Raw genomic sequence first — 26,017 nt, 5'->3', positions numbered from 1 at the left:
GGTGGACAGGCCAGTGGAGAGCAAGTCTGGACAACCGGGTGGATTGTGGGTAGGGGCAAAGGGTGAGCTCAGGCCAGAAGTGATGCAGAGATACAATTTATGGGACAATAAAACAATGTATCGATATAATAAATGCCCGTTTTTATTTACTTAAGCTGTACAATAAAAACAATAAAGCAAACTTCATGTGAAAAACAACACAGTATGCCAAGTCTTCTGGGGGTGGGGGGAGTGGTTCTGAGGATCAAATCCATGCTTCACAGATTCTAAGCCATTGCCAGACCTTCAGCCTTCTTAAATCTTTTCAGAGTTCACCCAAATTCCAAACAATGCAGTTCTGAAGCCTGTCCCAGCCATCCTGGCTTGACATACAGAAAATCTACAGTTTGGCTTTTTTGCCTATGTTCCTAACTCGGGCTGATGACTTCCCACACCAGGATCTCATTGTGAGCAGCTGTGAAGAGCAGTTTGCCAGACGGAGTGAACCTACACAGGTGTACTGAGTCATCATGGCCTTCGAAGTCCTGGGCAGTCCCTGATGCACAGTCTAGGAGCCTCAGCATGCACTCTGTGGGTAGATGACAGGGTGGGAGGGCCAGGCAACACCCAGAGGGATTCCCAATCCTGTGTCCCCTGCCTGACTCAGTGCTCTGAGTACTGATACAAGGAAACCTTGCTGAGGGGAGTAGGGCCATGACGTCTGTGCCCCCACACCTGCTATGGCTGAGGGCCATCAAAGCTGCCCTCCCTCTGCCCCAGTGCAGATGCTGCAGCTGGTGACCTTAGGCCTCCCTTTGGGGCTGTGTCCACACTCCTTCAGTGGGTGAGCCAGTTTGCCACTCCCCAGAACACTGTGTATACACCAGCACTCACCAGCAAAACCAACCACCATGAGATGAGCCCCTGGGGACAGGCTCAAGGACATGGCGAAGAAGGGCAGAGGTGTCTTCTGTATCACCTGTAGGAAGACAGTGTGACACTGAGGTCTCCTGCTAGAGACACAGCTCAGGCTCCATGGCCTTATGACTCTGAGACACACAGCCCCCGATGCCCACCTACAGTGCAGTATCTACTGTGTACAGACCTGCTTTTGACGGAGGCTGTAGAAGACTACCTCTTCATGTGCACCAAGGCCCACACACACCAGTATTGCCTTATCCCAAGGGCAGAAGGCAGCAAGAGAGGGGGGCAGGAGGCCCGTGGCCTGTGGAAAGCAGTAGGTTGTGTTGAGTTGTGCAGGCTCCGATCCTCACCCATATGCCCGTGGACTCTTACCTCTGAGACGGCTGGTGCTGGTAAGCTCAGCCATTCCAGGAGCTCACAGCGGTCCCGGGGCCAATCAGAGGCCCAGATGCTGACACGTTGGTCCCCACTTGCAGCCAGCCATAGTTCTACACCCTCTACCCCGAGGTCTCCATACTGGGAGAAATGAGGGATGTGAGAAATCTGCCCATAGCACTCCAAACCCCTCCCCACCATCCCCCGAGGTTGCCTTACTTCTTTGCTTGTGCTCTGGAGAGCAGAAATTGGAGCACCACGGTGGTCATTGAGCACACGGAAGGTCATTCCTGTGCAGGGGTGGCTTATAGCCACAAGTCCGTCCTTATCTCCAGATAGGATGGTCTGACCTGTGCCAGATGGAGACTATGATGCCATTCTGTGAGCCCAATCCCCGGCCTGGAAGTGTGGTGCAGGCTAGATGAGGTGGGCACATCCTCTGTGGCCACATCTCCTCACCGTCAGTGGAGAAGGCAATGGCTGTCAGAGCAGCACGGTGGGGGTGCATCTTGAGTTCCATCGAAGTACGAGAGATGCTGAAGACTCGAAGTGTGCCATCGCTGTAGCCGGCCACCACCTGCTGCTGCTCTGGGAGTCCACAGGACGGGGGTGTCCACGCAAGGCAGAGGCAACTCTAGTGTTGCATGGAGAAGGGAAAACCAGCATTTTCCCAGGAAGGTGACAAAGGGAGCAGAGCACATGACCGAACACCCCCAGATCTCTCTACCTACCTGGTTCAGCACCTGAAACTGGATCACCAGCTCCATGCTGGCCAAAGACCACACCCTCACGCTCCCATCCTCGCCACAGGTGGCACAGTGAGATTCACTGGGACTGAAGACTACCTCGTTTACCTGTGGAAAACCAGTACAGTTGAAGGGATGCCCATCTGGGCCTTTCCTACTCAGATCTCCAGGCCAGGCTGCCTACACAGAAACAACTGATGCCGGGTGGTGGTGGTGCACGCCTTTAATCTCAGCACTTGGGAGGCAGAGGCAGGCGGATTTCTGAGTTCGAGGCCAGCCTGGTCTACAGAGTGAGTTCCAGGACAGCCAGGGCTATACAGAGAAACCCTGTCTCGAAAAACCAAAAAAAAGAAAAAAAAAAAGAAAAAGAAACAACTGTCTTCTGCCCAAGCCCACTTGACCCAACCACCTCCATGTGAGGTGCATGCTGCCCCCTAGTGTTAGGGATGAACCCCTCAGTAGGGGGGACCTGGAAAACCTCAGGAAACACTGACAGAACCTAAAGTATATAATGTGACCACATGTCTCTGGCAGGCTATAGACTAGAAGAAAAAGCACGAGCCACTCAGCTGTCTCCAGCACTCACAGCTTGAGTAGCTCTGTGGTGTTTTATTCAGGCTGTTGAATGTCTTGATGGAGAAAACATGTGTACCTCATGGGTACCACTGAGAATCAGGATTTTTGGAGGCAGGTGGCACAGATGCCATGAACCAGTAAAATTCAAAGTGTAAACTGAGTCATAATGTCTCTTGGAGAAAATCAAAGCTTAGGGTTGCTCAGGGGTCCTGGGTCCCATTGTCAGCTCCTGGGCTCATGAGGTTTGAATCATAGCCTCTAGGCCTGGAACACTTATCTACCCTTAGTGCTGGAAAGCAGTCAGAACTGCCAGTATAGCTATGGATACAAGACTCAAGCTTCTGTGGGCGGGAGAGCATACTGGCTATTTGAACAATGGGAGACTGGCCATAGAAAAGACAGAAGAACTGAGACACGGCCTGGAAGAACCTGGAAATCTGATGGACAATGAATGGAGCCCACACATGGCCACAGACACCATCTATCACAGAGCTGTAAGGCAAGAATAAACCCAGACAGTCCCATCAAATGCAGGCCTGCCTAGACTGACCACGTCTGAAATATCCAGAGCAGTTCCAACTGCATATGAGCAGATCCAACCAGAACCTGGTGGGGCTGCCAGGACTGCACAGTAGGACCCTGATGATGCCAGCAGAACCAGCCCATGAGAAGTGCTAAGCAGGTGAAGTGGGTTCTTTAACAAGAACAAAAAGAAAAGACTGCAGAGTCAGTCCATACTGGTATATACAATGCCTGGACCCAAGAGACCCCACTTGAGTCTCCCTAAAGTGTTACTCCTGAGCTGAAGACAGGGTGATTGTGGAGGGGGGGCAGTAAATGGGCTTGGTGCCCTAGCCTACCCTGCCTAGGGTGGAAATCCTGTCTTCCTTCGCAGCCCAGTGAGCTCACCTTGGTCCTATGGCCACTGATGAGGCGGGTGCTAGTGCCCTCTGTCCAGCTGATGTACCAGATCGTGCCAGCTGTGGTGCCCACTACACCCATGTCCATGCCACTGTCAAAGCTGGCACTCACAACAGCCCCATCCAGGGTCAGTTCACGCTCCATGAAAACAGAACTGGATCTAAGACAATAGGGAAAGGAGTCTTGAGGCTGGAGACACAAGCCAGCTGAGTCTGCCAGGTAACAGGGAAACCAGCAGCCATTAGTCTGGTCCTCTGTTCTCACCAGTAAAGGAACCAACTTGACAGAGCCAGGGATTTTAAGCTTCTTTCTCCTTGGTCTGCAGTCTGCGAGGCCCATGCTATGCCTGAGTGTATCCTCAAGGAGGGGCCCAACTAAGGACAGATATGTAGGGCAGCCCTCGACTGAGAGCTGTGCTACAGAAGTGCTGGCTTGCAGGATCCATCAAGAACTTGACACTTTGCAGCCAAAACACAGGGGAATGATGTGGGACAGAGGCCCATGGCAGCTCACCTGGCACTTGAGCCTTTGTGCCTCAGCTCTGGCACAACCCCAACAGCCCAAAGGCGCAGCCTTCTTGTGTTGCTCCCACTGACCAGTCTAGAGCCCGAACACAGCAGCACTCCTAGAAGACAGGGTGGGTGTGACATGCCCATTTCCCACACTGCGACAGCCAGCACAGCTGGAAGGCCACAGAGGTTGCTGGACACTCACCAATCTCGCCATCATCAGCCTCCCAGGCCAGGAAGCAATGGCCAGTGCCAGTATCCCAGACACAGACCTGGCCAGAGCTGGAGCCGCAGTAGAGCAGAGGGCTGGCCCCATAGCAGAGTGAGGTCAACTCGGATGACCCCAGTTCCTTAGGGACTGGTTCTTGGTGTACCTGACAGAGCACAAGTGTGGCTGTGGGTCAGAGAAGTCCTCAGGCAACCAGATTCCATCCTCTCAAGCTCCCCATGGAATACCTCGGGGCTGGAGAGATAGCTCAGTGGTTAAGAGTACTGGCTGCTTTTCCAAAGGACCCAGGTTCAATTCCCAGTGTCCACATGGCAGCTCACAACTGTGTAACTCCACTTCAAGGGGATCCAGCACCCTCACACAGATGAGACACCAATGCACATAAAATAAAGTAACACCTCAGCCAGCAGCTTGGTACCTGAAAGCTGGTGTCTGCCCCATGGTGCTGCAGGAGCCAGAAGGTGATGGCACTTGTGCCCACACAGATGAGCTCATTGGCATCCCACGGGTTAAAGGCCACACCATGCACAGGCTCCAGGAGGTGAGTTGATGACAGGAGTTCATAGGTGGCCATGCTCCACAGGGCAAGGTTCCGGTCAGCATAGTCCCCTTGGGACATACACAGGGATGTCAGGCATAGTCCAGCCACCAGGGCTCCTAGAAGTCTACCCTTTCTCTCTTCCCCACGCCTACCTACCCAACGTTACAAGGAACTCATCATCTGGTGAGAAGGCCAGAGCTTGTACAGCTGTGTCATGGTGGGAAAGGACGTGCCGACAGAGGCCCTTGGCAACATCCCAAATTCGGATCTGGCAGCGGGCAGCTGTGTGGCCACAGCAGGAGGCAGAGGCCAAGATCTGCAGACCAGAAGGTGAGTGGTCAGTAGAGACAGCTACCATGCCCACCCTTGCTGAGCAGAGGGTGAGCTGGGATATGTCCTCCATGTTGAACTAGAGCCATGCTCTACAGTACACTGTGCCCCTGGACACGAACAAGGTATGCACCTGGCCATCCTGGCTGAGTGCCAGAGTAGAGATCTCCTGAGGATGGCCAAGCCAATGCTGCTGGGTTCCAGAATGCAGGTCTTCCACTACCACCAGGCGACCACAAGTGTAGGCAAAGAAGCCTATAGGCAAGGAAAACGCCAATATCCCATCACTATGGCAGTCAAACCTCATAGGGCTTTGGCATAACAAGGGCATATGCCAGTGCCCTACACTCTAGAAGCTTCAGCTGACATTTAGTGTTTGTTTGTTGTGGAGGATCTACCCTAGAGGATGAGACTGGACACTGCAGTCCTACCTGTGTCGGGCCTCCAGACCATGTTGGCCCGCCCATTCCCATTGTAGCCCACAACGGCCTTCAGTCGCAGCTGCTCCCTGCCAACGGGAGGGAAGGCAACACTCTACAAGGAAGCAGACCCAGAAAGCTGGCAACCAGCATAGCTGGTCTCCAAACTACACAGGTAAGCTGCTAAGAGATACACAAAGAGCGGTCAGGTAAGGGACCTGGGGTATGAACAGGGAGATGGGTAGGACCCATGGGAGCCACAGGAACTAGGAACTTGATGCTCGGAATAGTGAGGTGGCAGAGAGGGACAGTCGCACCACTGAGAGACAGAGGTAGGATCAGCAGAGCCAGAAAGTTGAGTACATATGCTACAGGATAGAGGATGTGTGTGGGCAGGATGGAGTGGAAGCTACCCTGGGGAAGACGGAGAGGGCCCATGTTCAGGAGACTATCTTTAGAAACCCCTAGGATGCCGGGTGGTGGCGCACGCCTTTAATCCCAGCACTTGGGAGGCAAAGGCAGGCGGATTTCTGAGTTCGAGGCCAGCCTGGTCTACAGAGTGAGTTCCAGGACAGCCAGGGCTATAAAGAGAAACCCTGTCTCAAAAAACCAAACCAAAAAAAAGCAAAAAAGAAACCCCTAGGGTGGTGTGCTACCAACCTTAACCCGTGTAGAGGCCTTATATCGAGCTGTGAAATGCTTGTAGGAGTCTGGGCGGGTTGGCAGCCCAGCCTTTCCACTCCGAAGGCTCCATTCACCTGACAGAGAGAGAGCACAAGACACTGAACTGCCTACTACCATCAGAGATCCCTCCCCAGACACAAAGCCGCCTAACCCTGCTAGGCTGAGAGCTGTGTCCCAACCCACCACAGGTCTATCAGGATCCCCATTGTCCTGGAGGTGACCTCAACTCATCTTTCAGAAGTGGCCTGGCAGAGGCCTCCGTCCCTGCCTGCAGCCACTGGCTTACTCGGTTGGCTGTGGTGACTGGGATGCTCGGCGTGTGTCCAGGAGCTCTCTGCAGCCTCCCGAGGGGCATCCCCAGCTCCACTGGCCTCCCTCTCCACGAGCACAGGTGGGGTCGGGGCCTGGCCTTGGTGGAATGCCTCAGAAACATGGTTCTCCTCACTGAGTCCTTCCTCATCAGAAGTGGAGAAGGTACCTAGGGTTAGGATCAAGAAGAGAAAGAAAACAAAGCCAGAGTTGCTGGTGCACACCTTTAATCCCAGCATTTGGGAGGCGGAGATAAGGAGATCTCTGTGAGTTTGAGGCCAGCCTGGTCTATATGGTGAGTTCCAGGATAGCTAGAGCTGTCTTGAAAGTGAGACAAATGTATATACATATACAATGTCCGCTCCAGAGCCTGCTCCTCCCTGGCTCTCAGTGAGGATGCTTGTTTGCTGCTGGTAGCCACTGGCCGGGCCATTACAGTGTGGGATTATCCAACACAGGCGAACCCCAGCTGCCAGGTATGTGCAGTGGTCAGCAAGGGGCTATGGCTCCCACATATGACATAGGAGGACACAGATATAGTGAGAGCCTATCTTAAAAGAAAAAAGAAAGGAAAAGAAAAACAGCTACCTGACCTGACACCACTGAGAACCAGCACCCAGGCACACGCTGTGACTATGCACACCCATACCTGCTGAGGACCCCAACCCTTACCAATACTGCCTTCAAGGAGCCTGTCAAGGGTATTCAGTGGGGGTGACGATGCCTGAGATGGTATGGGCACTTGCTGCCGAGGGAGTCCACTGGCCCCAGATGCCAGGTCCTCCAGCTGCCCTGCACTGGAGCCTAGAGATAGAAAGGCCATGTCAGGGCTGGGCATGTCAGGTGTCTCTCTCAGGGAGGAGGTCTCATCAGGCCGGCATAGGAGAGGAGATGATGCCACTTGCCAAACATGACCCCTAACCCAGTGTCAGCTCCACACCAACCAACATGCTCATGCCCTCCTCATCCCACTAAGCCTGGATCACTCACCGGCCTCATGCACTGCGGATGCCTCAGGGTCATCTCTGAGAACAAGAGAAAGTGTCAGGGGCCAGCCAGCAAAAGGACCATGCAGACATGGTGAAGGGCAGACACTTGCCTCTTAGGGGTGGCCAGGATGTCCCAGAGGAAGATGGCATCCCCCACACTGATGACCTGTAGCTGATCAGGTGTGAAGGCTACAACGTGCACAGGCTCTGAGTGGCCGATGTATACCTAGGGGCAGTAAGCACCATATACAGGGACCCAGAGCATGCCCAGGACTCTGCGCTCCCAGCCTCTAGGTATCTCCATGTAGCATTTGGCCTCAGTAAGCAGAGGGTTCTACACATCACCTTCCATCCTTCCAGTCCCAGCCTTTCCTCACTTGCTCTGCCAGGGTCTCTGCAGCCACCCATGGGGAGCCATAGCCCGTTGCTGACCACTGCACGTACCTGGCAGCTGGGGTTCGCCTGTGTTGGATAATCCCACACTGTAATGGTCCGGCCAGTGGCTGCCAGCAGCAGACGATCATCCTCACTGAGAGCCAGGGAGGAGCAGGCTCTGGAGCGGACACTAGACAACTAGAATAAAGCATTCTCAAAGATGTCCCTTTGTGGTGGAGCAGCTGGCACTAGGGGCAGCCCACTACTGCCTGTAGTACCCTGACTCACCTCCCGGATCGTATATCCTGACACAGCATCCAGCACTACAACCTTGTTAGAGGATGTGGACACCAGCAGATGGCCTGAGTTCTTGGGGCTGAAGCAGACGGCCACAGCCCAGTCCAGGTGGTTGCTGGCCAGGTTGAGGGTGCTGACATCAACATGGAGTAGCTAGAGGGAAAGTGACCACTAGCTTCCAATCCAGGGCTAGTGGGCACCACCCAGTGCTAGGGAAGTGGCTTTTAGAAGCCCCCACCTGGGTGCCCAGACATAAACCTCACATAGAAAGCTGAGCTTCTGGACAGCATGGTAAGGCTAGGACCTGTAGCATCATGGATAGGCCCTGGACTGCCCCTGAGCAACTGTAGCCTCTTACCTATTCCTGGGCACTTTAAACCTAGACAGGAAGAGCCCCTGGCTTAGGAGGCCCACACTCACCTCATCCAAGGAGGCCGACTCCACAACTGTCACCATGCACTTGGAGGGGCCCACAAAGGCCAGCCGGCAGCTGTCTCCACTGACTGCCAGGATATTGGGGTTGGGGCGACCATCCTGACATATCATGTTGGCTGCAGCAGCACAGAGCAGGGGGTCAGTGGGTTTGGTGGGAGACACTTAATCCCGTCTCCCCTGCAGCGTACACTGGCCCTCTACAGCTTGCACAGAGCTTATACTTCAGGTCTCACAGGCTGCATCACATGACCACTTGGCAGGCTAAGTCAAGGAGGAGCACCAGAGGCACAGATGCCCTTTGAATGGGTCTCTCCCTGCTGCTTTCCTAGTGCCCAGGCTGCCCACCTTCTGAGGCAGAATAGGCATAGACCCTTACTGACACTGGCTTGTAAGGAGGGCTCAGAGACCCCCTCCTTGGTGGGAGGCACATGGCACAACACAGACCCTGAGCGTGGGAGGGGATGGCTGTGCCCTGATTTTTTGTTTGTTTGTTTATTTTGGTAAACTTGACACAAGTCAGAGACATCTGGAAAGAAAATACCTCTATCAGATTGGCCTGTAAGAAAATCTGGGGAGCATTTCCTTGAGTAATGAATGACCGATGTAGGAGGGCCCTGCACATCTGGCAGTGCCATTTCTGGGCAGGTGGTCCTGGGTTGTGTAAGCAAAGCAGGCTGAGCCAGCCACGGGGATCAAGTCAGTAAGCAGTACCCTCCATGGCCTCTGCTTCCGTTTCTACCTTCAAGTTCCTACCCTGACTTCCCTGGATGGACTGAAGCTGTAAGGTGAAATAAACTTTCTCTTCCCCAGCTTGCTTTTGGTCATAGTCTTTACCATAGCATAGAAAGCTAACCAAGACAGAGCTCCCCAGTGCCTTGGAACAGCGTGAGTGGCTAGGAGGCTGACCTGCCACACGTAGGACGCAGCATCGGGAAACAGCACAGCTGTACTGGACTAGGGAGCCCTGAGAACAGGAGCTGAACAGGAATCTGCCGTCAGGGGTGATGACCAGGCTGGTGATGGCCCCTCGGTGACGCCTGCACCACACATGGGACACTCACTGACCTTCGCCCTGGGAGCCAAGATGTGCTTTATGGTGGCACTGGCTTTCCTGCAAAGGGTCTTCCCCACGTGGGATCCCACCGAGCTCCTCAGCTTCCAGAGTCACTGGTGGTGTCTGTGTAGCCCTGGTCCCCCGGAAACACTCACGTGTGTTCTACCAGGATTCCAGAGTTCTCCAAGCTGAAGGAACGCACAGTCCCGCTGCTGAAGCCACAGAAGAAGTTTGGCATTTTGGGGTGGAAAGCAACGGCACAAGGGGTGTCCTCAGAGGATGAGAAGTCAAACAGCTGGAGGAAAGAGGCCACCATAAAGGGTGGGTAGAGGCCAAGAGAACGCAAGGGACAAGTGTGCCCCATGTGTTCCAAAGACTGGGTTGGAAGGACCCAATTCCCTGTGGATCCTCTGCCCTCAACCTTTTGGTGTGGCATCTGGACCTATCCCCTCCCTGCCTTTTGCCACTCCCCACCTGCTGTAGGGTAGCCAGATCCCAGATGCGGACAGTGTGGTCAAGGGACACAGTGGCCATTTGTCCCCGGTTCTGTTCTGTAGAAAGCGCCAGCACTGGGGCCATGTGAGAGCGTGCCAACACGGTATACTCCCGGGAAGGGACATCCAGAAAGCCCAGGTGGCCTGAAGTGGTGGTGGACAGCACACGCAGGCCATCGGGACTGAAGGAGATTGAACTGACAGGGCCATCGTGTTCTGTGGGAAGGGTGGGGCAATAGCCGCTGGGGCCCAGCAAGCTTGAAAGATGACTCCAGGAAAGCTCACACCACACTACCACACACACTATGTGGGCACTGAGGTACCCAAGACACAGACCACTTGTTCCAAGGTCTCCAGGGTTCAGAGAGTATCGTGCCCACTAGCCACTGCCCCCCAAAGCCCCTGTGAAAGCAGACTGTGGAGAGTACTGGTATTGCTAGGCAGCCAGGTTCAGGGCAGCTCCCTCACCCCATAACTCACTGTCCAGCCCAGGAAGAGTACTACCAAAAAACCGAAGGATCCCAACCTTCCCTGTGCCAGGGCCAGCTCTCCCCAGGCTAGAGTAGACAGATGTCTGCAATCTCACCAGCCTCTAGGAGCACTGAGGAAAAGTCCAGGGGCCAGAGTCGCAGGTAGCCATCCTCAGACCCCACAGCACATGTGGCAGTAGAGACACTGAGGCTGCTGATAGCAATGCCAGACCCTGAAAAGGGCAGCCGTCAGCACCTCTAAGTGATATAACTTCCCCAAGGAATGGGTGCACACCTACCCACACTGAAGTTCTGCTTCTCGGTGAGGGGGACACCAGGGGACTGTGCCGGCAGCAAACGGCGGACGTGCTGCACAGCCATGCGCTGGTGGTCAATCTCCAGGATGTGACCACTATGGCTGCACACGAAACTGCAGGGGGAGGGTGGAGTGAGGCAGGCACTCAGGGTAAAGGACGGGCTGGGTAAAAACAAAGGCGGGGACTCACAGCATGCTGGCTGAGGGCACACAATGGCCATCCAGTGCCTGTGCAAAGGCAAGGTCAGTGAGTTCCAGTGAACAGTACTCCCCCAGGTCCACAGCACAGGATCGAAGGACACCACCCCGCAGCCGCCAGAGCCGCACACTGCCCCGACCACATGATGCCATCCTGTGGGTATGGAAGAGTAAGCAAGGTGGAACAGAGGGGCTCACGGCCCAAACCCTGTCCCAGTACCACATAGCCTGGCCACATCACCTCGTTTCATCAAAAAAGGCAATCCGGAAGGTCTGAATGTCAAAGTCAGTATGCACCTTTGCAAGAACTGCCACCTCACCGCCAAGGCCCACCTGGTCTGTGCCCCAGGCCACCACCACCTGTGACAAACGCAGAATGAACTCCAGGTGCAGAGACATCAAGCCCTGCAAGAGCTCTCTCTAGCCCTGCCCTGTGAGGACTAGCTGAGGCCCCAGCCTCTCAACAGGCAGGGGCTTGTAGAGAGATCAGCCCCTGAACATCAAGTCTCCAGAGCGCAGCAGTAGCTCCCTATAGAGATAACCAAAACCTGACTGAGACTGGGGCATATTTCAGTGGCAGAGCAATTGGCTAATATGTAAGGCCCTAGATTGGATTCCCAGCATTCTGAGAAAAAAAGTTGAAGGGAGCCCACAGGAAAACAATGGGTCAGTTCAGAGCAGCTAAATGCCTACAATTCTGCCAACACTGAATATGTATATACAGATTTAGTGTATGCAGCCTTGGCTGGCCTGGAGCTTGCTATGTAGACCAGACTGGCCTAGAGAACGGCCCACCTGCCTCTGTTTCTCCAGTGCTAGGGCTAAAAAATGTGCCACTGCTGGGTAGCACAGGCCTTTAAACCTCACACTCCAGAGGCAAAAGCAAACAGATCCCTGTGAGTTCAAGGCCAGCTAGGTCTACAGCACGAGTTCTAGGACAGCCAAGTTTACACAGTGAAATGCTGTCTTGGGGAGAAAAAAAAAACAAAGCAAAGCAAAACAAAATAAAACAAAGAAATGTGCCATCACGTTTAGCTCATCTTGATTCTTTTTAGAAAGGCTCTATTTTTATTAGTGATGACCGAAATGTGTGTCTGTGCATCATGTACACAGTGTATGCACATCGTGTATGACAATAGAGGGCAGAAGTGGGCACTGGATCCCCTGAGACTGGAGTCACAGACAGCCTCCATTCTGATGTTTGGAACTGAACCCCAGAGGCCTCTGGAAAGACAGCCAGTTCTCTTAACCACTGAGTCATCTCTCTGACCCCCATCTTAAAGCAAGACATAAATACTACTTTAATAAGCAGAAATAAACACAGACAAGAGTTTTAGAAACCAAAGGCTGAGCCAGGGAGTGGTGGCACACACTTGTAGTCTCAGAACTCAGAAGGCAGAGACAGGCAGATCTCTCTGAGTTTGAGGCCAGCCTGGTCTACAGAACGAATTCCAGGATAGCCAAGGCTACATAGATAACCCTGTCTCAAAAAACCAACAAAACCAAACAAATAATCAAACAACAAACAAATAAACAAAAAAGCAAGCAAGCAGAAAAGGCTGGCTGGCGCGCAGGCCCCCGCCTCCTGTACCAAGCTTATTGAGACATTACCGTCCTCCCATGTCTGTCCTTGCCCACACCGCAGAGGAGCGCCCCACTGCCAGAGAAGCTGTAGGTGTGGAAGATGAAGTCAGCAGTTTCTTGGCACTTCCCACTCCCCCTGCTGGCCTGCCCCAAGGCTACTGCACCTGAGGGAGCAGATGGTGTGCAGTGGGCTTCTGAAGAGAGACAGGCATCCCCCAGTCTGGAAGTCCCAGAGACGCACCATGCTGGGAGGCTGCACCTGAGCTGAGGCTAGCAGTGTATCACTGCCATTGAGCGCCAGGGCAGAGACCTGGAGACGAATAATAAGGAAGAAGGGAAAATCCTATGGCCTGCAGGTTCCCGTCTCCCTGCCCAGGCCTAGCAGGCATGTACCTTGTCGGTGTGGCCAAGGAAAAATCTCTGCTGTCCAGTGTTGATCTGCAGGACGATTATGACTGCATGGCAGGGGTAAACAACGGCTGTACCATCTTTGGTCCACAGGGCCTAGCATATGAGGGCCAGGACCAAAGTCACCCACAGAAACCCAGCCAGGTCTCTCTTGGGGTGTCTGAGGCACACATTTACACACACACACACACACACACACACACACAGAGAGAGAGAGAGAGAGAGAGAGAGAGAGAGAGAGAGAGAGAGAGAGAGAGAAGGGCAGGCATGTGGCCACCCAGAGAAACATCTGTCCCCCCATCACAGGCATACATGGGAAGACAACTAAAGCCTCTTCACCATAAGAGACTGGTAATCTTGGTAGCAAAAGATGAAAGACTCAGAGACCATGCCCAGAAGGGCCTAGAGAACGCCCAAAAAGGAGGGAAACACCACTCCTTTCTAACAGGCCTCTCCTAGAGGCCCACGGCATATGCTGGAGCTGACTTCCCACATCATACCGAACTCCAACATATCTAGTCTGGATCAGAGATCCACACTCACAGAAGGTCTAAAGACATAACCAGGGCTGAAGAGATGGCTCAGCAGTAAAGACAGCTTACTACTCTTGCAGAAGACTCACATGGTGCCCCAAGGTCCCACATGGTGGCTCACAGCTGTCTGTAAATCCTGCTCAGAGGGTCTGATTCCCTTTCTGATCTCCGTGGGCTTCTGCACACATGCAGTAAGCATACACATATACATAAAGTAAACAAATCTTTGTGGCACTAGAGAGATGGCTCAGCAGCACTTGGTTCCTTTTACAAAGGGACCTGGTATGTAGCTTTGGCTGTCCTGGAACTCTGTAGACCAGGTTGGCCTCAAACTCCCAGAGATCTGCCTGCCTTTGCCTCTGAGTGCTGAAATCAAAAGGCATGTGCCACCACCACCCGACAACATAAAATAATCTTTTGGGTCTTGGGTTTTTGGGAGCCCTTTAATCCAGCCATTACCTAGCAGATCTTACCGAGTGAATAGGGGGCACCCATGACCTAAGAGCTATATTAGTTCTCAGGAATGAACAGATGTGGGCAGGGCAGGGTTTCTTGAGGACCATAGGAAAGAAAGTGCCCAAGAAGGGACTAGAAATCTTTCTAAAACTCACTCATACCACCCAATGGAAACTGGCCTGGAAACTGCCTTGAAACCTTACCCATTGGGTGCTGTGACCCCCAAAGCCGATGACTCCCTTGAGCCTCAGGACTGGGTCTGGGAGGAAGACCTGAAATAGGAAAGTGGAAAGTGAGACTCGTGGAAGTCACTCTATCCCCACCCACGCTGCCTCTTGGAAGGAAGGAAGGAAGGAAGGAAGGAAGGAAGGAAGGAAGGAAGGAAGAAGGACAGACAGACAGACCATGGGACAAGGAGCTTTTGCTAACAGCAGTCTTCTGGATGCCATAGTAAAGTCTCCAGAAACCCCAGGTCCTGTCCTTTGACAAACTATCTGTGGTGACCCTCAGAGTTGGCAACAGGAACAAAGCCATCTCTATTCATCAACAAGGTCTCTTGCTCACTTGTACGCAGGATTTGAGACCCATCCACTTTAAATGCATCTCAGGAGGCTCATGTTAGCCAGCCCTTCATCTCACTGATGCCCAAATGCCTTCAGATGGGCACTCACCTTACAGGAGCCAATGTCCTCAAGAGCCGTGGGCACTCCAGATGACTTGTCGAAAAGAACGTGTCTCCTACCGGCCACCATGTGTGCATTGGTAATCTCATCCCAGGGTGGAAGATGTTGGCCATGGATGCCGCAGGCACTTACACTGGAGAGTTCTGGATACTTGTAGGTCAGGCTGACCTCTGGAAGGCGACTGGATGCTGAAAGGACCTGGCATGGCTGTAATGGAACATGTGCCATCAGCACCCTAGGGCCACAGGTCCCCAACCCTTTCCCAAGTGCACTCACCAATGTAGGGCTAGATGTCTGGGCCACAGAGGACCTATTGCTCAGCAAAGGTTTGCCAAAGACCACTGGATGAGGCAGGCGCTGTGACACATGCCCTAGGAAGACTACAAGGGAGCAAAGAGCCAGAGTGGAGCAGCAAGAGGCCCATGAGAATGCCAGACAAGGTGCAGGGAGGAACAGGCGGCTCTCCTCACCCGTTCTATAGATGCTACACCACAAATGCTGCCATCATTCTACCCTAAACCCTGGCAGATCCTCTCCCAACAAGAAAGCGTGGGGATCAGATGCCACATGCACAGACCTTAAATATGACTCTAGAACCTCAGAGGACCACCAGCTAGACTCTTCTCTGTGCCCACCTCTGGGCTGCCCGAGGCGCGTAACACCTGTACCCTCCATGCTACTGAACCCCACTCAGGATGCCCCGTACTGTCCCCACCAAGTCCTACGCACCCTGTAGAACCACAGCCCACCTGCCTCTGGAGGAGAGCAGCTCTTCTCAGCCTGCTCATCAGGAGCCTTTGAGCTGTCCCTTGGAAACCTTGTGGGTGGCAAACATAGGTAGAAGCAAAATCAGTATCTGGGGACTGAAGGCCACCTGGCCCCTCTCCACCTGAGGTCCAGAGCTGCTCACCAAATGTGGATGTAGCGGTCATGCCAGCTCTCCCCCTTTGGCACCGGGAAGGCCATTTCTCGAGGCATAGGGTTGACAGACAATTTTGCACGCCGGGCCTCAGTGACAGTGACAACTACAACAATCAGGGCTGTTCTAGATCGAGGGACATTTGTCCTATCCCTTCCCACCCAAAGCAAGATGCAATATCAAGAATCTGCCACTCCACCAGTGCTCTTCCTGGAACTGGGAGCCCTGGTGCATAGCTCTCTGAAATTGGTGAGTGGTTCTCATCTGCCAGCTAGCAGGAGGGTTCAGACTGGGATGGGGCATGAAGTGTGGGCCTCACCAGGGTCAAAGCACAAATCACTGGTGTAGAGGTTTCTGACTAGCAGGCTGGCACACAGCCTGATGCTCTTAAGATGGCCATAATGCCGGCTCAGGTAGAACATCAGGGTGTCACGCAGGTCCACCTGCAGGCAGGTCCAGCGGGCACGAGGAGGAGCTATACCTGCCAGGTCTGCAGAAAAGGTGCGAGGTCAGCACCTACCATTTTGTTACAACCCTCTCAGCCCCATCCCCCAGCTGTCCTCAGAGCCACAGAGAAGCACAAGGCCAATTGGGCCTGTACCATCCTGTTCTAGGCTTTCATTCAAGCTGTCCCTCTCGGACCAAATGTCACCACCTCTCCTGGGTGTCTTAGTCTCGAAGGCGAAGGGGAACTGAAGCCATGTTGCAGAGGACTTGAACTCCTTAAAGAGGTTGGAGAAAGACACACGGATGACCTGGCTGTCCTATGAGGCAGAGCAAGGTATCAGATGAAGATTATGGGGGGAAAAGCAGCAACAATCAAGCCTTCCTTCCAAGCTGGGCACCTTGGTGGACACGTCCAAGTGGATGACAAAGTGCTTGGTAGGCAGGGGCCGGAAAAGCACATACAGGTACCGCCCAGTCAGCCCCAGAGACTGGGTGCTAGTTCTGGGGAGCTGGATGTAGTTGCTGGCAGATACAGATCCACGGATGCGATACACGGCGCTCTTCAGGACCTTGTCCTAGAAAGAGAGAGGAGCTGCAAACGGTGCAAAGCTGGAGGACAGTCAGTGCCCACTGGGAGATTTCTCAGGAGCAGGAAAGACCCCCCGCGGTCAGTACCGTCACCACAGACACATCTCCCTCTTTGCTGGACCGTTTCCACTCATCCACCCTGAAGTGTCTGAATACATTGAGGAAAGGGTGCTGCCAAGCTGAAGGGACGCCGCCTGAGCACCGGTCTTGGGCAGCGCGCCGCGACCCTCCACCTTCGCCCGCGGGTCGGGCTTCTGCACGAGGTCCAGTCAGTGACGCAGCGGGGACCTCGGACCCGGGACTCCCGGGACGCGAGACCCGACAAGAGCGCGCCTCGCGCGCGCTGCTGCCTCCGGCCATGGCGCTACAGCTCGCGCTTCCCGCCTCAGCTGACGCTGTCTTACGCAAAACACGCAGCACGGCGCCTAGCAACAGCCGCCTGGCAACGCGCGTCACTTCCGTCGCCGCTGCGGCGACACACAAAGCTCCCGCGGCTGCTTAGCTCCCGGTTGCCTAAAAGACCCCCACCAGCAACCACAAGGTGGCTCACAACCATCTGTAGTGAGATCCGATGCCTTCTCCTGGTGTGCCCAAGGAGAATGACAGTGTATTCACATACATAAAATAAACAAATAATTAAAAAAAAAAAGACCCCCACGTCTTGCATGGGCTCGCCCTGGCCATTTCCTCCACTGTAGCCTTCTACTTGGGCCTCTGAGGCCACGCCCAGCCGAGGCCTCAGCGCAGTGCAGGGAGCTGTGCTAAGTAGGTGTGGTCACTGACCCTCTCTGAGGCCTCCGGTTGTTTTTTTTTTTGTTTGTTTTTTTGAGAGCTGAACCTTTTTTTCTATATGTAAGCCAGAAAGGTCATGCTGAGGTCTGTTCACATCCACCATCCAGACTGGGTCTATCTCTTCTTTCTAATTGTTTGGAAGTACCTGATCAGCATCCAGGTACTCTGGGTCTCCCTGCTTCAGGAGAGTAAGGTCCCAATGCCCACTGGGGTGCAGCTTCCAGATAACTACAGTCACCACAGGATCAACACATACCCAAAGACTCTTGAGACATTTTTCCCAGTGTACCACAGCCAGGCCTACAGGCTTAAGAGAGTAGGTCCTGCAGTCTAGCCCTAGGATTCAGTTAAGTCCTAGGAAAGGATGGACTCTGCCTCCAAGTGGAGACATGCTCTTGTCTCTTCCTTAAGGGTTAACCCTGTTAACTAATGCACTGTGTTCCTTGCTCTTTCAACTTTTTTTTTTTTTTTTTTGACCAAAGTTCTCCTATGTAAACGAGGGGATAGCTTTGAACTCACAGCCTCAGCCTCTGCAGTTCAGGAATTAAAGGCCTGGGCAAGCCACTCCCTTCAGATGCCTTCTGCTAGGTGACTGACCTTTATCTGTAAGAGCAAAGCTCTTGTTCTTCCTTCTTGACCTTCCCCATGGTAGTTTAGACATTTACAGCTGCCTGCCTTAGGCTTTTCCCTTTAAAGGCTAATAAATTCTCAAACTTCTATTTCAGGCTGTTTTTGTCCTTGAGCTTGTTATGACCATTCTCTTTCTTGTCTCTTTCTCTCTGTCTTTTTGAGACAGAATATCTCTGCGTAGTCCTGACTGTCCTGGAACTCACTATGTGGCACCAGGCTGGCCTTAAACTCAGAGACCCTCCTGCCTGGCCTTTAAAATCCTTGTATTAATGAAACTTAAGAACCCTAAAAGAGGACCTTGATTTCTCAGGTATCACCAAAATTTCTGCCTTTTAATTCTTTGTCAGAGAAAACAAACCCATTCCTACACTCCTCTCCAGTATCACCTGGGTCTTGGGGTCTAACTTTGGCATCTGTTGACTGTCAAGAAAAAGAGGTAATGAATTCAGATGAGACAGCTTGGGACTACATATTTCCAAAGTGAGCTTGTCAAGGGCCCTATCACCTGGTTAGCCCAGCATGGTGGACCATGCCTTTAATCCCAGCACTCTGTGAGTTCCAGCCAGCCAGCCACCTGTCTCAAAAATAAAATCAGAGAGATCTGGAAAAAGCTTAACTCCTGCTAGCCCAAGAGTAAAGAGGGGATGCGACTCCAAAGGGATACTACAAGCTAGCCTATAATCCCAGCTACTGGGGAAGCAGGAGGATCAAAAGTTCCAGGTTGGTGGCTCATGACTTTATCCCAGCACTTAGGAGGCAGAGGCAGGCGGCTCTTTGTGAACTCAAGGCTAGCCTAAACTACATAGCAAATTTCTGGTAAGCCAGGATTATACACTGAGATGCTGTTTCAAAAGAAGAAGAGGAAGAAGGAGTAGTAAACAGAAGGCTGAGGATGTAGGTCAATAGGCCAGTAGGACAGATACCTAGCTTGTGTGAGACCCTCAGTTCAATTCCCAGTATCAAAGCGTTAGGGGGAGGCTAGAGGCTGAGACTGAGAACTAAAAGTAGTCACGTGACCCTAACACACACACACACACACACACACACACACACACACACACACATTCACTGACAACCAAAAGGGCAGTTTCTCAACTTTATTAGCCCAAACTCCTCCCTGCCAGCCCCAGGGGCTGGTCCCTGGGCACAGTGAGCAGGATTGAGGTTAGACAGGTTTAGCCCCCGGCTCTGGCAGCTTAGGACAGCCAAGCCAAGGGAACAACAGGTGCAAAAGTCCAAATGTTGGCACTTCATGTGTGGCTGGTACCTAGCCAGGCCACAAGGTGGATCGGCGTACCATGGTCCTCTTCTAGCAAACGGTCCACTATGGCAGTGTTCCTTCCCGGACAGCTGCTAGGAACAGTTGGTGATTTTAGCCAGGAACTGCTGTGCCCACCACTCATCCAGGTCAATAGGAACAAAGTCTGTGGGTAGAATAAATGGCAGGCAGTGATGCTGCTTTCCAAGCTGGCCAGTACTTCTGCCCTCTAGCTGATCGCAGTCCCTAACCTGGACTCCAAGCTCAGCACTCAGTGGAAAACAGGGGAGTCTGGCCCAAGACCCCCTTTCCCGACTACCCGGGGCTACCTGGTATAGAGGATTCTTTGGGGATTCAGGGCATGGGGGATGCTCACTTTGTAGCCGGGGATCAGGAGTGTTCTCCACATACTGCACAGGCCGTGGGCCACTCTCATTGGCAGGGCCGCCATCCAGCTGCCGCTCTACCTGCTGCCAGGCTGTAGGGGAAAGGACAGTTAGAATGAACAGGGCCACCCCGGTATCCCTCCCACCCCAGAGCCTGGGGGCCACCTTGGACTCCAGCCCAGCTCAAGGAATGAACATGCTAGGCAGAGAGCCGAGGAAAAGTCTAGCCCCTGAGCTGCTAAGAGTCAGGCTATAATGGAGGAGGACAGGGCAGAGCCAGGTCCACACTACTGGAATTCTGTGGCCTGGACCACATTCCCTGGTCCCTTACTACCTTCGGACACAAATCGGACGTTCTCCTCGTGGGCCACTGTGTAGGTCTCTTGGGTCCCCTCGAGGGATGGGGAGGTGGTGAGGGGTCGCCGGCCATTCACTCGATTGAACACAAGCCTTGGCCCCGGACTGTGGGAGGGTAGGAGACAGATATAGTTGGCACTAGCCATGTCCAGGAGCTACTGTGCAGGGTTCTAGAGCAGCCTCTGTACATACCCACTGTACCTGCACAGGCCCTGGCCCAAACTAGATCTTTCCTTAACCAGAGCAGCTGCCTTTAGCTGCTTTGGGGCAAAGGCCTCTCTGCCTGGATCTCCTGAGCTCACTGCAGCTCAGCTCAGTAGCTTTGGACCCAGGGAAGGTGAGTGGCTGCAAGTAAGAAAGAGCCCAGCCTTGTATCCAGACCTCAGCAGGGGCCTGAGAGACAACTCCTCTGCACTCCCAAGCCCCACCAGGCAGGCTTCCAGCAGCCTGGGTCAGGCCTCAGCATGATCAGAACTTTATGCCATCAAGCACACCCCCCTTCTTCTAGAGATGTCCCACAGATCCCAGACACCTCAACGACACCCTCACTGTTGGAAAACAGACCAAACAAGGATGGGTCAGCATTTACCCTTCCCTTTCCCTGGCTGCCCCCAGGCCCCAGGGAGATAAGCACAAAATGCTGAGCTGTTCTCTTGAGTGGGAAGAGCATGACCTTAAGCCTGACCCACTCCTCAAGGCAAGAGAAAAGGGGTAACTGAAATGAGATGCTCCCCCGCCCCATAGCCCTGTGCTATACTCTATGTCCAGGGGTGAGGCCAAGCAGGCCAAGCGCAGGGCAGGAATGTGCCATCTCTGTTGACTGGCGGCAACTGACCAAGCCCTGTGCTCATGAAGCCTGGGGTGGGGCCATGGAGGGAATGGGGCCGCACCTACAGCAGGAGGTGGGAGCCGGAGTCCTGGACTGCACCTGCCACTCCGCCAGGCACTCGCGGTCCCGGCAGGCCTGCTCGCCTTCCTGGGCTCAGGTGCCCCACGCCGCTCTGGGTTCCTCCTCAGGTGAGAGGGGCACTAAAATAAAGAGGAGGGTCTTGAGGGGCACAGGGTCCTGCCAGCCCCAGGGCTGGCCGGGTCTGGTGGCTACAGAAAATCTTAGATGTGCCAGTGGGGACCAGAGGAGGCAGGACTCCTCCCAAACCCACCGGGTAGCTGTGTTTTTGGTGAACTAGAGGGCATAAAGGCATTCTTAATGGAAATCCGCCCCCCATTGCCTGCAACCACCTCTACTCCAAAAGGGTTTAAGCTCAATGAAAGCATCAGGATTGGACATTGAGTCTTTGTATGTTTTTGCTTTGTTGAGGTGGGGTCTAGACTCACAGAAATCTTCCTAAGTACCAGTATGTAGCTAGGTGTGTAGTACACCTTCCTGTGGCTTACATTGATTCTTTAAAAAAAAAAAAAAGGAAAATCCCAGCTAGGGGCTGTGAATAGCAGTGGATTAAGGTGGTGGCCCTAGAGTTGGAATGGGGCCCCAGAGGGCAAGGGCTACACACCCAGAGCTAAGCCCTGCCCAGCCTCTGCTTAGAGGCCATGGTTATGTAAGACAGGGTTCTGTAGGGAAAAGGGCACTAATCCCAGAGTGCACCTGTACCCGCTCCTAGGGCTACTGCCTGCTGCAGCACCAGAGCATAGTGGCCCACAGACCTCCTCTCATCCCAGAGTGCACCTGTACCCACTCAAGGTGACTGGTCACTCATCTTTCAGCCTGGGAGAAGAATCTCCCTGCCTGTGCCACACAGTGAAGGGCATCAAGATTCAAAATCAATATTTCAAGATTTAGCAGTATTCTGACCCCAAATGCTCCCAACTTTGACTCTGCCCTAACCAAGTCTTTTCTGCCCAGTGGTCCCTGAATATTGTCCCAATCTGCTCTTGGTGGGGGAGGTGATCACATAGTCTCATCTCAAGACTCTTCCATCTGTCTTTTGCCAGGAGAAAAGAATATGTCAGAGGCACAGGCCTGGCCACCATAACTGGCAACATCCATACCTAGCCATTTAGTGAGTTGAAAGCTTCAAGATTTTGCCCCACACCAGCAGGAGGATGACCAGTGCCTCCCGAGTTCCCTCCTGCTAGAGCTGGAGAAAGAGATGGTAACTGAGGAAAGGCTCCAGGGAAGGCAAGACGGGGAAGATGGTGGACATGGGTGACTGTGAAGAGTGGCCTTGAAAAGTCACAGGGCTAGATATAGAATTCCATCTGGAGGCCCTATCAGAGATGGGACTTCACAGCCCAGGGACCAGGAAAGGGCAACCTCAGAGGAAGTAAGGAAGACACCTTATCCTAGCTCCTCGGTTCCCAGAACTCAGAAGGCCAGGAAATCAATCTCTCAGGCTTCAGGTGCTCTCTCTACCTGGCTGCTGATGGAGGGCTCCAGGCCTTCACAGCAGTTTGGCTTACTGAAGCCTGTTTGGAGTAAACACACAGTGTGGTGTTCCTTGCAACTTAGCCTTCTGGGGAATGTTACTACCTTGTTTTCCTCCTGGACACTGCCCCCAATATTGCCACAAACCTGTTCTTGTTGTCCCCCAACAACGAGGACTTAAAAAGGTGGTTTCCCAGGTAGAGATAGGGTGGTCACCAAGGCAACTCCAGCTCCAAGCTCCCTGTCTGGGTGACCACTTTGTGGTTATACATCTGCACCACAGAGTCCTCCCAGAGACACAAGGACAATAAGGACATAACCCGATGTCATCAGGACGCCCCCAGGGCAAACACAGGCACAGGTGGCTCCCACCTATAGCTTCTGAAGGCCAGTAGCTGAGAGCTAAGCGGTGTGGACCCAGCCACACTCCCCAGCTGAGTGAGTCTGTAACTCAAGGCCTCCCATGAGATTGTGTCTTCAACATGGGCTCTCTGAGGGCCTAAGGCCCTTAACCTGTTCACGTGCCACCACTAACTAGAGTCTTGAGCCCAGGAACCTGCATGCTTGCAGAGACCAGGAGTGAAATCTACCAAAATAGGAAACAGTAAATTGGGCCAAAGAAGTAAAAGGTTCAGACTTGACAGAGTGGGATCACTTCCAGGTCACACTGGCTGAAATCCAAAGTAGCTAGGGCTGAACGTCCCTGGGAACACTGCGGTTTTGGAAATTTAGAAAATTGTTGGGACCCACAGGCTCGTGCAACTGCTGGAGAGGAGGGCTCCAGTGTCCCAGGGTGTTAGTGAAGGGCAGGGACCTGATAAGACCAGCGGGAACACGTGCGCTTCTTCTGCTCTGCAAGGACAGGGCCTGAAGTCCTTGAGGGCCAGAGCCTTGGGCAACTTTTCCCAACTTTGACCTCGACCACTTCCCAAGGGGTCCAAGTTAGCGGCCCAAGGTCACCAGGTCCCTCGGTTTTGGGTACTTGCAGTCCTTGACAGGCGGGAACGGTCGGAAGCCCGCAAGGTCCCACGTGGCCACCAGGGTCCACACAAGCCAGCTGGGCCCAGAAGTAGCCGGCGAGCAGAAGTGCGCGAGCTGCCTGCGCCCCGCCCCCTGCCCGCCAGGACGCGTGGTCCCCATCAACCTTCTCCAAGGTCACCCTCGTGCCCGCCCGCCCCGCTCACCTTGCAAGGGGCCAGGGTCCCTGAGGCTGTGCTGAGGGCTGCTCGCGCGCCGGTAGCGCGGTCGGCGGCACGGGCTGCCGGCATTTCAGGAGCTCGCCAAGCCTGCTCTCCACCTGCTGCTGTGTGGGACCTGCGGGCCGGGGCGGAGGGCGCTGTCAGCCGCCGCGGGCCAGCGGTCAGGACGTCCCGCCTGCCCGCCCGCCCTGCGCACCTGTGCGGCGCTGCGCGACCAGCTTGCTGGGCCCCTTAGTGATAGTGTACATGGTGCGCCGTCCCGCCCGCCCCTGGCAGCAGCCAGATCAGGCACTCTCCACCAGCTTCACTTTGCAGTCCCGGAGGCACGGCCCCTTTAAGGAGGGAGGACGGGCAAGGAGGGGCGGAGCGATCCACACACGCCCCCTGCCCTTAAAGGAGCTGCAGCCACTTGGTAGCCTTCCCAACCCTTTGGAAAATTGGCCAAGACACTAAATTTGAGCTAGGGGCGGGGTGTACTCACCGAGGAGTACACCATTTCTAGACTGGAGCGTGTGTATGTGTGCCTGCATATATGTGTGTGTGTGTGTGTGTGTGTGTGTGTGTGTGTGTGTGATGTGTGTATCTGAGATTTCTGAGATGAGGGGGCTCTTTTAGTGGGGGAGGGCCTTTTGTGTGCTAAGGTAGTTCTCTGAGCTAGGACAATCTCTGAAATCAACAGAATTCCTTCTCATATTTGAGACCCATCAGCCAAGTGCCTGGACAAGCCTGGATTGATGGGGAGTCTGCTTTAGAATAAGCGCTCTAAGACAAAAGAGGTGTGTGTTAAGTAGATATGAAGTCCTGGGGGGCCGGAGGAAGACTAGGAGAATGTAGAGCCCCCGGGGGTACCCCGAACTCTAAAGTACTAACCTCTCCTCAAGGTTATGTCCCGAGCCTTCCTGGAGGTGCCCCCTCTTCCCAACTACTGGGGAAGCTGAAAAATTAGGTCTGTGGGGAGAGCCATAGGGTTTCCTAGTACAGCCTGGAAGGAGGAAGCCCAGCAAGAATGGAAGCAGCCTGACCGCCCCAGTTCTCCTTATGACCCACATGAAATGCATGCTGAGCTGGGCGTAGTAATGTGAAGTCTTGAACTGTATCCGCCAAGACTTGTGCTGCTGCCACCTGGCCTTAAGGTTCCTATTGCCATATTTGAGGAGGGTCTGTATGTTGGGACTAGAGACTGGGGGAGGCAGGTCTGCCAAGTCTTTGGTCACTTAAGCAAGATAAACAGTAAGGAAGGGGTGAGGGTGGGTAGCTGATCCACCTCAATCCCAGGGTATCCAAAAACACCTGTGCCATTTGCTAGTGGAACTTCAGGGGACTTCTATCCCAGGTGGCCAAGCCTTCATTCCTTTGGCCCAGGGCCTTCGGCTTTACATTATGCAGAGCAGGGCTGGAGAATAAAAGACCTTCTCCAGTTCTCTGAGGACTGTTGAGTGTGTGACAGGTACTAGGGAGGGATGAGAAATGTCTTTTCCGGGCAGTTGTGGCGCACGCCTTTAATCCCAGCACTTGGGAGGCAGAGGCAGGCAGATTTCTGAGTTCGAGGCCAGCCTGGTCTACAGAGTGAGTATCAGGACAGCCAAGAGAAATGTCTTTTCACCTGAGATGTCACAGCAGCAGCAACAGACAAAAGAGAGACTCCCTCCCATGTCTAGTTGGTGAGCCAGTGAGTTTATTGCGGTTACTTACTGGAGCATGGGTGACTCTCTTGCTGTGTCACCAAAAAGCTCACCACAGTATAGGTGACAGACAGCTCGTGAGTGCTGATCCCTGGGGCTCCTCTCCCAACCCTACTTAAGAGTCTCTCCTAGCACTTGGCTCCTGGTTCTACAGCCTTTGGGAAGGGTGCATGTGCATCTTGAGGCATTCCTGAGCTTCACAAGTTTCAAATTGCCTTAGCTTCCTGAGTCTTAAGAGCTTCACTCCTTCATCCAGGAGGAAATGTTTCAGTCTCCAGGAAATAGCTGCATACCAGGCTTGTGGCTGCAAAGGTTGAGTGCAGATGTGGGAAGAGGGAAAGAAAGAAAGGGCCATTTCCTGGCTAAGTTTGTCCCTTCCCACTTCCACAATGCCTGACCCGCTCCCACTAACCTTTCCCTCCAAGGCCACTGTGGCCTGACTCAGATGGCCTAGAGCATGCTGTTTAGTCACTCATATACAAGGCAGGAAGTCAGGACAGGATCCTGGAAGTTCATGCTAGTTTAGTTGGTTGATTTTTGTT

General features: G+C 53.6%; 2 protein-coding genes across 2 annotated transcripts; both read right to left on the bottom strand.

Annotated features, from left to right (window-relative positions):
- Window positions 1-118: 118 nt before the first annotated feature.
- Wdr90 (WD repeat domain 90) lies at window positions 119-17,148 on the bottom strand. Its single transcript, XM_028760810.1, has 41 exons — window positions 16,876-17,148; window positions 16,599-16,775; window positions 16,409-16,517; window positions 16,073-16,243; window positions 15,745-15,859; window positions 15,584-15,651; window positions 15,111-15,214; window positions 14,823-15,041; window positions 14,355-14,423; window positions 13,148-13,258; window positions 12,919-13,064; window positions 12,782-12,839; window positions 11,412-11,530; window positions 11,163-11,324; window positions 10,956-11,086; window positions 10,773-10,889; window positions 10,167-10,402; window positions 9,848-9,987; window positions 9,545-9,675; window positions 8,624-8,754; window positions 8,195-8,356; window positions 7,976-8,104; window positions 7,642-7,757; window positions 7,533-7,567; window positions 7,215-7,346; window positions 6,520-6,711; window positions 6,210-6,307; window positions 5,562-5,664; window positions 5,264-5,385; window positions 4,957-5,116; window positions 4,678-4,868; window positions 4,236-4,404; window positions 4,035-4,146; window positions 3,510-3,681; window positions 2,010-2,132; window positions 1,738-1,912; window positions 1,498-1,628; window positions 1,276-1,419; window positions 1,085-1,204; window positions 874-958; window positions 119-568 (listed from the first exon to the last, which is right to left on the bottom strand). Exons 1-41 carry the CDS (start codon window positions 17,146-17,148, stop codon window positions 408-410), a joined length of 5,619 nt encoding a protein of 1,872 aa, XP_028616643.1. The 3' UTR covers window positions 119-407.
- Window positions 17,149-19,292: 2,144 nt separating this feature from the next.
- Mcrip2 (MAPK regulated corepressor interacting protein 2) lies at window positions 19,293-24,106 on the bottom strand. The gene is made up of 5 exons (XM_028760872.1): window positions 23,990-24,106; window positions 23,779-23,908; window positions 20,189-20,316; window positions 19,845-19,946; window positions 19,293-19,634 (listed from the first exon to the last, which is right to left on the bottom strand). The coding sequence occupies exons 1-5, from the start codon at window positions 24,039-24,041 to the stop codon at window positions 19,564-19,566; spliced, it is 483 nt and encodes a 160-aa protein (XP_028616705.1). The 5' UTR covers window positions 24,042-24,106; the 3' UTR covers window positions 19,293-19,563.
- Between the last annotated feature and the right edge of the window lie 1,911 nt (window positions 24,107-26,017).

This window comes from Grammomys surdaster, unplaced genomic scaffold (genome assembly GCF_004785775.1).
Source record: "Grammomys surdaster isolate TR1022 unplaced genomic scaffold, NIH_TR_1.0 126612, whole genome shotgun sequence".
NCBI classification, from domain to species: Eukaryota; Metazoa; Chordata; class Mammalia; order Rodentia; family Muridae; genus Grammomys; species Grammomys surdaster.
This window is presented reverse-complemented; position numbering and strand designations above follow the sequence as displayed.

Bases quoted from the DNA above. Each gene is read 5' to 3' on its own strand.
- Wdr90 (XM_028760810.1), bottom strand. From the start codon at position 17,148: ATGGCCGGAGGCAGCAGCGCGCGCGAGGCGCGCTCTTGTCGGGTCTCG. The intron at 11,325-11,411 runs GTGATGTGGCCA...CCATACCCACAG, and splicing joins GCCTTTTTTGATGAAACGAG to GATGGCATCATGTGGTCGGG. The intron at 2,133-3,509 runs GTGAGCTCACTG...GGTTTTCCACAG, and splicing joins TCAGTGGCCATAGGACCAAG to GTAAACGAGGTAGTCTTCAG.
- Mcrip2 (XM_028760872.1), bottom strand. From the start codon at position 24,041: ATGTACACTATCACTAAGGGGCCCAGCAAGCTGGTCGCGCAGCGCCGC. The intron at 20,317-23,778 runs GTGAGCGGGGCG...ACCCTCCCACAG, and splicing joins GGACCCTGGCCCCTTGCAAG to TCCGGGGCCAAGGCTTGTGT. The intron at 19,947-20,188 runs GTAGTAAGGGAC...TTTCCCCTACAG, and splicing joins CGTCCGATTTGTGTCCGAAG to CCTGGCAGCAGGTAGAGCGG.